Here is a 12224-nt window from a genome sequence, read left to right as displayed (position 1 = left end):
GTGACGATAATAAGCCAAGATATTATATGAGCCGCGTCACGAGAAAACCAACATAGTGCGTTTGCGACCAGCATGGATCCAGACCAGCCTGCTCATCCGCGCGGTCTGATTCAGGATCCATGTTGTTCTCTACTTGCTATAGGGTTTGTAAGCGAACAGCATGGATCCTGATCAGACTGCGCGGAAGCGCAGGCTGGTCTGGGTCCATGCTGGTCGCAAACCCATTATGTTGGTTTTTGTCATGGCACGGCTCATATATACATGTATAAAAACTTGGTTAATGTATTCAATGCTGTTTGTTACAATAACACAAAGGTCGAATCTGTTTGTTAGAAAGTACAGGGCTGATCACCATACCTGTTAACCCTTACAATTGCTCCTAAAAGGTTTATGTTCGACTCCGATTCCACCAGGTACGATCCCTCAAATATTCCGTAACCAGGAACTGTAACTACAGAAATATCATAACGTTTCTTGTCTTTCTCTGGCTCGAAAAAACTGGAAAAATGATATACCAGTATTGTCTGTGCCGGAATGTTTCAGTCCATTTTGTCACCTGCTGTAAATCCTGCACTTTGTGTAAGGCCAATTGAGAACAGTTTGGTTCTGCGGACAGAATGTTGTTTTAAATCCTTTACAAGTTGTTTCCCAACAACTTTGCAGTGGCACTGTTTGAAATATTGATCGGAGAAGATGTATAGCAGGCACAATAATTGACAGGAACCATGCGTCCCTACACGATCTTTCCGGTGGAAGTGGATGAAATAAACTGTGTCCTCTTACACGACCTTCCATGTAAGACTTTGATGGATTTTCGAAATTTTTCGTCATCACGTCTACTATCATCTGGTGAACATCAAAAGGCACCGATAATCTTTCTGTATTAGTCACTAAACTTTCATTCAATAAACGATATTTCGATTTTATGTGTTCTGGAATATAGATATGCATAAGTGGCATCCTGACCTCTATTCGACCCACAAAAGTGTTTCTTATTTCGTCTATCCTAGCACCGTGGTCACTAAAGAATATCAAAACAGAGTTCTCTAAATGACCTCCACTTTTAAGCCATTTGAAAAAATCTAAAAAATCATCATCACCGTTGGCAAGCAGATTGGGATACTCGTGACTAAGTTCTCCTAAAAATGAAAACATGAACTTTCTTTTCCCTTTATATGCTGTAATGAACTGTTTTAGATAGTCAATTTGTACAGTATGTTTAGTTTTATCCTTATAACACAAAGATGATGACTTCTGAATCTTGACATTTTTATTCTCTAAATACAAGAACACTGGACTCAATTTGCTTTTCACTTGTTCTAACTCATTCACGCCCAGCCAGAATGGTCTAAAATAGTGATCAGTCGGCTGTTTTCGGAATCCTCCTGCATAATATGTGAAAGTGCCGAAATTCGGCATGTCTTCGGCAAAAGCAGTTGCATAGCCTCGTTCGGAAAAGTTTCTCCAAAGAAACGGAAGCGGATCAAAACTTTCAGTGAGGTAATTCTTTATTGGTACTTCATTTGACCATACACGAAGACCAGTTAAAAGCGGAACCAGATTTGGCAGTGTGTTTTCTCCAACCTTAATCAAAAGAAAAAAGAAATATAAATATATATTATATTGTAAAAATCCATATATCATAAAATATTGATGACGTCATTGTTCAATAAATAAAATAAAACGCTAGTCGACGTATGATTAAATTCAGTTATTATCTGTTAATATGTGTCTGTATTAACGTAAAACATTCTACTAAAAATGAATACAAATAAAACCAATGACGTTTCCTAATACTTAAAGAGAAGGCTTTCTGTATTTTTTATTAAGTGCTTGTAATGTAAATTCTGTTCCATATCCATTCCTATCTTACCTTCTTTCTGCGATTTTTTTTCTTTATAACATTCTTGTAGTAGTATTCATGGTAAACATTTACAGAATTAAGTATATATACATTGTATATGAGATTATATTGATGGTTAATACTTTTTCTTGACAACTGATATACTGCTACATTGGAACGATTAACTTCGTCGCTGCCGGCATCGTTCACATATAGCAAAATGATGTACAAAGCAATATTGGTGGAAAGTCTGAGATTAATCAATAAATCCAGGCTATAAATAGCAGCACTACAGCCAATAATTACCCCCTTTGGATTTACAAGGAGTTAGGAATTATGATATTCCCTTCAGTTAACATCGATTTGTTGGGAGTTGTTTATGATCTTGAAATAAAATAAGATTTCAACGCTGATAGTGAGAACTCATTAACAGATTGGTCGACATTGTCCTGGAACCCAGTGTTCAGGCAAGGGCAAGTTCATTTTAGTTTTTAAGCAGTCCGAAAGAACATGTGAATTATTGAAGAATACTACTTCATCAAGGACAACTATTACTTAGCAATATTTATGAATGTATACATTTTAAGAGTTACAGCAAAGTAGTGTATTAATATAAGCTTTAAAAGAACCATCTCGATGACGATGTTCACAAATATTTGTACTACATAACTGATAGGTGATTCAAAAATATTATTACATTCAATGAATGCTAATCAAGATAGAATCACCGAACTTTTGTCTGCTATAGTTAGTATCTAGCGGGTTTCATACGTATAATAGTGCAGTCAAACACTGTGAGTTGACAATATTAAGTACAATAAGATGAAATGGTCGTAATTTACCTTCATATATCCTTTGAAATCATACGTCTTGAGCTGTTCGTTTAAGTACTGCAATGTCTTCGGCATCTTTCTTATAGCTGCCGATCTAGATACAGAGTCTAGCCCAAACATTAGTACACTTAACTGTTCCGGCGACTCATCTTGCACCTTCGACGTACTTGTCAATGATGCCGGGTTGATTCCACTCACCAACTGATCAAATATAACACCTTTATCAACCTCCTGGCATATTATGTGAGAAAAGTCAGATTTCATTTGTAGGGGAGGTCTGAAGTCGACAAATTCTGAGAATGAAACAGTAACATCGTCGCTGGAACGTATCAAATATCGGTATTTACAAAGGACACGTGTGTCTGACACGTGCAAAAGTTTAAGAGCACTTTGATTAAATTGCACGGCTCCACTGTGATCTGTATAAAGTATGGACGGAGTAGAATCACAGACAAGTGGTTTCGGATCCCATACAAACTTAAGAATTGACGGATCAAATGGATCTAGTTTTGGAATAATACATGCACCATTTATATCAGAATGTTTAAATACATAATGTACGGGAAACGTGAGCTGTATGTACATATAAGGCACGAGGAATATAAACATTATCCATACTAAAAACCTAAGTTTCCGGCGAAATTTATTAAGCCGCATTTTGAAGTAGATACGCAAACCACTTTAACAAGTTATCATACGGTAACCTATATCGTGTGTCACTTGCTGACTAATTGTGACACAAATCAGTGAACGTGTCACTTATTTTCCTCGAAAATTGACATTTCTTATCCATCCTTGTACTTCAATTACACACTGCTAAGGGTTCGCATTTGTTCACTAGCCGATACCTTAGAAAGTAATGAAGTGCTACGAATTAATTCTTATGCTCGGCATCACGTCTTTTGTTTGCATGTCGTGGAGCTATATCAAATAATCTTGATTAGAAATCTTCATGCTTCAGTGGTGATACTCGATTGCTGAAATGAAACAATTTTAACAATAGAAATTCCAGTTACATTTGTTATCAGTGAAGTTATTCTAAAATGTACTATTATGATTCTCGTAAAATCGCCATATCAGGGCGACATGGGAACAAATAACTTCCTATCAATGTGAATATATCACAGAAATGAGATTGAATAACAAGAAAGACATCCAAGTCTTATGCCGCTCACCAAATCATCCGTGTATCTATGCACATTATATCTATAATCATTCTATACAATTATTTAGCATCTATTTTGTAATTCTCTTTTGTTCTCCATATCTCACTGAATAATTTCTTACGGGACATATCACACAATGGTACAGAAGTTTATTAAAGGCACATTATACCTCAGAAACAAATTCCTTCCTTCTTTAAAAAGGTCAAACTTTAAAATTATAACATTTAACAATTAATAGTTTTAGAGAAAGTTAGATGCTTGTTACCTGAAGAAATCAGCAATAGATGTGAAATAGTTTGTCATTAAAATAGTGAAATGTAAACAAAGTTATATTTTGACTTCCATACAAAATACTTATTCACTATAACTGTGTTTATTGCAAAAAAGCAAAAGCTAGTTATTAATCTTTTTGATGCTGTAAAGGTACATGAAAATTAAAAAGCTTTTGAAAAATAAAATAAAAACATTCCTGAAGTATAATTACATTATTTCATGTATTTTTTAGTCTTAAGCATATTAACAGCTCATCGACATTTACATATAATATGACACGTATTTGTTGCATGCGTAATAATTATAATCATATTTACAGAAATAGAAAAACACATACATTACACACAAAACGCAACGGCTACACACAATAATAAAAAGCGAGAATTCATATACTTTTTACAAAAACAGAAAGCTTGGTAAATACGTCATCTATTACTATTATGTTGAAAAACACACATTCACTGTTCGAACACTATTTGATCTCTCTCAAAAAGGATTGTCTGATTCTGAAAGAATATTTAGTGTCCAGCTTTATTTGTCATCCAATGAAAACGCTGTATTTCTTCAAAATTCTGCGCGTTAATTTTCATAGAAGAAAAAAGTCGATACTGATATTGAAATCCTTCCATAGTCGCCTTCTATTTTTCATAGTGCTTCATAGTACCGCGTAGTGACGTAATCAAGGGCCAAATAAAGCTTGACACTAAATATGTTAGTGTTCATCCTTAGCTGTTCTACAGAAATTACGAACATTCTCCTGTCGCTATCTCCCCCGTCGAAGTTTCTAATTTCTGTAGAACAGCACGGATGAACACTAACATATACATAATGCTAGCTTGATAAGCACATTTTTATTGGTCGAATTTAAAAGTTCAATGAACTTATAAACAGTTGCATGATTACAATAATAGTCACTTATATACTTCTTTCTGATGTCTCTATATAATTTACCTTATAATGGGCCTTTAGAACTCAATTCATACAATACATATTAAATAAATAACAAACTTTTGTGTTAAAACAACAATGTTTAATTGAATGTATACAAGTTTAATCAAGATCTCTACACTCTATTATATACATGTATATAGATCTAAAGGACAGTGAGAATCTAAGTATTTGCTAATTTGATCATATACTTCTGATATGAACTATTTGTTTTGGTGAGCTAAAAACTCCATCCATTTATACAGTAATTGCATCTGCATATATGGAAAGAGATGAGACTATTACTATATTAAATAAGGAGTCGACATTACTTTCTTGAAGTAAAGGATATGAAAATAAATGGAGTTTAATCTAGTGTGTCAAAAAACTTAGTAAAATCTATGAAAAAAATAAGATCATGCAAAATGGAGGCTCAGAATAAGTATCTTTTGAGCTCCCAGCGGTAAAAGCAAAATACTTTTTGAAGATCTAGATTGAATCTGACCTAGAAGCGGCTCCGACAAAGCAGCACATCAGCACAGAGCTTTTTAAGAGATTTTTGTTAGAGATCGAATATGTAACACGTGTGTGATATATCCGAGCATATAAATGACATCTATCTTACACAATGAGGGGAAAGAAAATGGAACATTTCAATGTCTAACAAGCATAATATCAGCCGACGTTGATGATCATTCCGCCGCTGTTGTAAACAATGACGTAAACATGCTACTAAATTTCTTTACCCATATTATTGCCAGTGAAAGAAAACGTATGTTATTATTATACTGGTCAGGATGATGATGATGCTCATGATGAAGATGATGATGATGGTGGTGACTGAGATGAGTCGTTATAATGATGATGATGATGATGGTGATGATAATGATGATGATGATGATGAGCCTATTGATCATTTCAATCATAGAAACTAGCATATATAAAATTCCTAATATAATGTGATTGTTTAAAACAAATCCTGTCAAAACTGATGACAAATCAACAATATCAAAGATCATAGAGTATCTTAGTATAAAAAATTATGAAAACTCAGTATATTCAGACATATTGTATCAAGTCAAAGCAAATATCATTATATATCCTATCAAAGAAATAAATGTCATATTTTTCACTCGAGTTATTTATTCGATATGTGACAAATACGGCTCAACAAAGCGCAATGGATAAAGCTCCCTAGAGAGCCTGATTTGTCGAGAGCTATATGCGGCGTAGAACAGCATTGTATTATGTCGGGAAAAGTAAATGAGTAGAAATTTAGCAATCCAATGAGAAAAATCAGAATAAAATTAACAAATCTAGATTGTAGACAACTGTATCAGTTACAGTAATGTGAATCTTAGTTATCGGAATGATAGTCCTATTACTGTTTTAAACGGAATTATGTCATAATTATTCACTTTCGTACAATGTCAACATTGTATCTTTATTGTAGGAGAAAGTCGCAATATGATCACTCGTTTTTTTCAAAATATAGATTGATACACCTTCCGTAAGTTATATGTGGACTGCATCTTCAAGAATTGAAAGAATTCAACTTTTAAAGAGAAGCGGGGTTCGAATCCACGATGCTAATCAAGGCATTGATTATCATGTCTCTGGATTTCAATTTAAATGAATTGGTCCATAATGGAATAAATAATTGTGTTTGTTGTATTTCGCATCAACTCATGCATGAATTTGTATATTGATATTGTTGGTATGTAAAGGACCTTTATATAGCAGATTATAAATTCTAGAACAAAACTTGTAGTGTCATATAAATGTCAACACAAAATCACTTACAACTCTATCAACATTTTCTCTTCAAGAAATATTTTATAAGAATATCCGAATAATACATTTCTGTTGTTTCTATCAATATTTGAAGTACTTAGGAATATAAACCAAGTTACTTTAAGTTCACATAACAATTTACAGATTGGAAAACAGGTGTCAATAACAATGAAAATATCTGTACCAGTCTATCCATAGCCATGTAAATAATGTTTCATATTAATATTAATAGAGCCGTGTAATGAAAAAAAACAACGTAATGCGTTTGCGACCAGCATGGATCCAGACCAGCCTGCGCATCCACGCAGTCTGATCAGGATCCATGCTGTTCGCTATCAGTTTCTCTACTTGTTATAGGGTTTGTAAGCGAACAGCATGGATCCTGATCAGACTGCACGGATGCGCAGGCTGGTCTGGATCCATGCTGGTCGCCAACGCATTACGTAGGTTTTGTCATAACACGGCTCAATTGGTTCTTTATCAATTATTATCCTCATATATATATATCTACTACAAGTAAATGACACATACCTGAAGTGCCATTACCGTTAATGTACTTGCTGGTAAATTGAATAGTTAAATAGTAGTATTTGTGATAATGCTAAAATCCCCAGATAGTGGAGATTACTTTTTTCTCTAACAATTTAACGGATTTTACAAAGGCAGCTTCTATTACAGGGAAAATCAGAGAAAGTTATGGTCGCGGATTTCTGCCATTTCTTGCTTTTGTGTCCTCGTCCCTCAAAAGTCTAAGGCGAAGATACGAAGACACGATAATATGCACACGATTATTCTAAAGAAGAAGGTCTTGTGTCTTCGCTATAAAAATATCGTTATTTGCCTAAAGTTTATCCTGTCTTCGTGACGATGCCCTGAAAAGTCGAAGGCGAAGACTCGATTAGTGAGCATATTATTGTGCCTTCCTTTCTTCGCCTTCGACTTTTCAGAGGCGAAGACACGAAGACGCGTAATGGCAGAAATCAGCCACAATAGAAGCTAGTAAAGAAGTGCCTTGTCAAAGAAATCTGAAAGTGTATCACTGAAATATAATTATACATTTATTGAAATATATAAATTAACTTTTTAGAATTTTTTCAGTATGTGGGTATGGACCGAACTTTTTAGGAGTTTTTCATTTGTTTGTATACTGAACGTTGTATCTAATATAAAACTGGTCATTGTACAGTCATATTTTCGAATATTTGCTCCAAATATCAAAACATTACTAACAGATTAATCGCCGCAACGTAAGCTGATCATGATCGGAAAAAGAGTCAGTATAAAACCTTAGGTAAATCTTTATGTTTAATAATTTGAGGAAAAAATATTAAGTATTATGTGTTTGCATCTTGGCCACCAAAGGACGTGGCTTAAGCGTTAAAATGAATCACATAATTAGAAGATACACTTTTAATTTTCATTCGGACGATTGAACTAAGTGATGCATAAAAGAATATTTCTTTATATCCAAATCAACATATGAACAATATCTGACATACCAAAATATATACGACCACAATAACAACTAGAGCTATCACTAAAGGTGATTAATAACCACACCAGCAACCTTGACTTTTTAAAAAATAAGTGGTCTGAAGCAAAATTTGAACTCATTACAAATCTAATTCATGAAGTTAACTTAGTTATTGTCCGGAAACCATTTTTCTACTTTTTTAGTAACTGTGACATTGACATTGACCCCAGGGAGTCCAAAAGCAATACTAGCCGGTGTTTTATAAGGTTTCAATATAGCAAGTTTGATTACCATATCTCATTCTATGCTCTAGTTATCGAACTTATCGTCCGAAAAACATGAAGTAGACCGACCGACCGACAAGCTGACTCCCATATACCCCAACGAAACGTTTGTTGGGGTATAATAACAACGACAACAACGTACAAGTACCTGATGTATCGATTACTTTCAGATACAGGTCTGTAGGCTAACATTCAATAATTGATTAATATGTTAAATATAGCATTAATCATGAGCATAGCATGTCGCCGTTTATTGATTAAAACGTGAAACTAATCTCTGATTTAGAAACTGATTTATTAAAGGCTAATTAAGCCCAAGAAATGTTGGGTTTTTGTTTTCTGTAGAAGGGCAAACATGTGTCATAATGGATTTAGAACATGTTACAACCTAGAGAAGAAACCGTTGAATATGAAATAATTTGTGCTAAAGGTAGCAACATGTTAACGAGGTACTATGATCGTGGCTTAGATATATGACCAATGAGTAAAGTTGTACATAAATAACTGTAAATAAAATTTCTTTTTGAAAATACAGTGTAAGCATCTTTGATGCTAAATGGGCCTTTAATTAAATAGCAATTGAAAGATCGGAGATCATCAATGACAATACTAGAAATAAATGAGCCATTAACACTTTAGAAAGTTCCGTATTAGGACATTGTTATTTATATTTAACTAGCTTGTTCAGTCATACCTTTGTATGATGTTTGTCGAATTGTCTTAAATTTGTATAATTAAATGTTTGAAATGTTAACTTACATATTCTTCGTTCTGCTCTTCATTCAATGGCGGAAAAAAAAGAACAAACCATAAGGCCATATCCTATTTTTATAAAATCACATATCTGATTCTTAAAAATTTCCATTTCCATTGCTTATAAAATGAATAAAATCTTCTGAACTTTGCTTATTGTTACTTATTCATATCTAACTTTAACATTTCAAAAGTAATTCACATACTTTTAACGCCAAAGACGATGCTAACGTCTTTATTACGTCATTTGTTAAATGACGTTAATAAGGGTCGTTTTCACATGTTGGCGTTCAATTATATAGATCTTTAGATTTGCGGAATGAACTATCAGATTCTACCGTTCGAAATATTTTAATAACATTAGTTCAGTCCTAAAATTTATTTCAATCTAACCAAACTTGCTTTTCTTATTTAACACTGTTATTGAAACTGTTCGTTCATAAAATGATTGTACAGTGATAAAATGGTTGCTGTACACACTGAATAATTTAGCACATAATCAATTGTGCCTAAATATTGGCGCCTAGTGTAATGATTTATTGCCTCGCTTTGTCAAGTGAGTGGTATATTTCATTATATATTCATGCTGTCAGTTTTACAATGAATTGTCTTGTGAAAGCATCCTACTTTTTGTTCATTTCACGTAAATATGACACGTTGTATTGTTAAAAGACACAGAATATAATAACAACATTGCCAACTTCCTGTCACACTCACTTACAATACAGTTTTATATATCCTGTGTAATAACAAAACAACAAAAATAACAATTATTATCATCATTAAGTGAGAGGCAATTATTGTCTGACCGGATGCGTGTATTCCTTTTTCAATGAGTATTTGTATTATTTTGTTGTTAATGCTCATTTGTTTGTGAAATTTGCTGTTCCCATACGGGTCTAGTTAAAAATAAAACTAAAAACTAAAACTATATCAAAAACTATTTGTGAATCAATGGTTGACCGACTTTCTGTCGATAAAGCTTCATGTATTCTATTTAAACAATCTTTTAAGTTAAATGCATTTCGCATTTTATGTACCCGCCTGGCACAGATTGAAATCATCGATTTATAAATAAAACATAAGCTAAGTGACATTGCAATGTAAATCTTTGCTTTCGAGGAAAAGTAAATACATGTGCATCATTAAAGTTTTGAGATGCTGTAAGATTTAAATTGACAGTTAACATTATGCAAGTCAAAGGTGAAACAAAGGGTCGACCTTGTATACGTGCGAAATTGTTAAATGTCTCACAGCCTTATCTAGATATCCTGGGCCAAAATTATTAATGCGAAAAAAGTAGAACGTTGTGCATGAAATCATTTGTTTACATCTGCTCAACAGTGCATTCGTGTAATAGCCTGATAGCCTACATGCTGTTAACACTTTATACCTTTACTTTCACAACTAACGATTTGATAGAATTTAGAAGGCCACGTTTAAATAAGAATTTTAAATAAATAAAAAAAAACACGTCCTGTCATTTAAAACTATATATATGATTGGAAAAGATATATTTCTGTAATAAATATTAAAATAATGTTGGTGGTTTCAAGCTATTATGCTGTTTACAACGGACTTTGTCCGATTGAATACTTTCTTTATTTTATTTTCCGTCATAAATATCTTTTTTACATAGATCTAATTATATAAAGTTGTTTTAATAAACGTACTGCATGTTACTTTTAATTGACATGGTAATTATATGAACATTGGAGCATATTAATTTGCAGTTAGGTGATAAATTATTTGATATAAAAAAATCAACGAAGAAAACTTGTTTGATTATTTACATCCACTAAGAATATACGGTTTGTATGTGTGATTAATTTCTCATTAAGGACTTATTAAGTATTAAAACACATGGGGTGTACGTCATTGCCAGCTCTAGATTATTTCTGTAAGTAAGTAGATCTATTTACACAAATAGGATTTACAAATACAACAACAACAACAAAACAAGAGAAATGCATTCATGTACACACACACATACACACACTGACAACAAATTGAAAGCCGATTAATTCAACGAATTAATTAATTGTAACCTCACAGACGCCAGAGAAAAGTGGGCGTGTCATAAGCAAATGTAAACAAAATATACTACGGAAGATCATATTTACTATTACATAATGTATTTAGTATAACTTTCCTAACACCGAGTAGGTTTTAGTAAGATCGCTGTGTGAAACAGGATATAAATAAATATATATACATTTATAATAATATAAAGCGAAAGTCGAGTCGTTGTTCCGCATGCACCATACAATGAATACTGTTAAACTTAAACTGGTACTGTAATGTTATGTGCACAGTTGCGTTAAAATTCAAAAGTGTTTTAAAAGTATGTTGTAAAATAAAACTGAATAATGCGTGTTAACTTTACTAACCTTGCGTTTTTTGTTCCTAGTTATAATCCTAGATAACGAACTTGTTTAACCAGCTTTACACAGCTGAACACTATCAGGCATTCCCTCTCACTTTAAATCTTTAATACCTATAAAAAATGTTAACCGATTTCCCGGTCATACTTCTCGGATATAGTATATACACGCCCGTAGATATTCATAACTACACGTTTCTACAGCTATGTGCCATCAAATAAAAGTTAATGGTAAATAATTACTGTACACATTGACCAAACTTCCATCACGGATGAGAAATTTATAAATAGAATTGTTATTGTACTCAGTCGTCCTTCAATACACGCTCGTAAAACGACGACGCAGTGTATATGCCATCATTATTGTTAAAAATATTACATTATGTACAACGCGACTTGACGCTGAAAAATGAAATATTGGAGTACGCTAAAAATTTATAATAATTTATCCACTAGGTTTAACTAGAAATTTATATTGTCTACTATAGATCTTT

General features: G+C 33.0%; 1 protein-coding gene across 1 annotated transcript; it reads right to left on the bottom strand.

Moving 5' to 3' along the window:
• Positions 1-241: 241 nt before the first annotated feature.
• Positions 242-12018, bottom strand: LOC132753770 (uncharacterized). Its single transcript, XM_060744293.1, has 4 exons — positions 11738-12018; positions 2686-3653; positions 657-1584; positions 242-535 (listed from the first exon to the last, which is right to left on the bottom strand). Exons 2-4 carry the CDS (start codon positions 3331-3333, stop codon positions 330-332), a joined length of 1782 nt encoding a protein of 593 aa, XP_060600276.1. The 5' UTR covers positions 3334-3653; positions 11738-12018; the 3' UTR covers positions 242-329.
• Between the last annotated feature and the right edge of the window lie 206 nt (positions 12019-12224).

The sequence above is a fragment of the Ruditapes philippinarum genome, unplaced genomic scaffold (assembly GCF_026571515.1).
Source record: "Ruditapes philippinarum isolate M1 unplaced genomic scaffold, ASM2657151v2 ctg2776_1_1_1_1, whole genome shotgun sequence".
NCBI classification, from domain to species: Eukaryota; Metazoa; Mollusca; class Bivalvia; order Venerida; family Veneridae; genus Ruditapes; species Ruditapes philippinarum.
The sequence above is the reverse complement of the archived record's forward strand: the minus strand, read 5'-3'. Positions and strand labels throughout refer to the sequence as shown.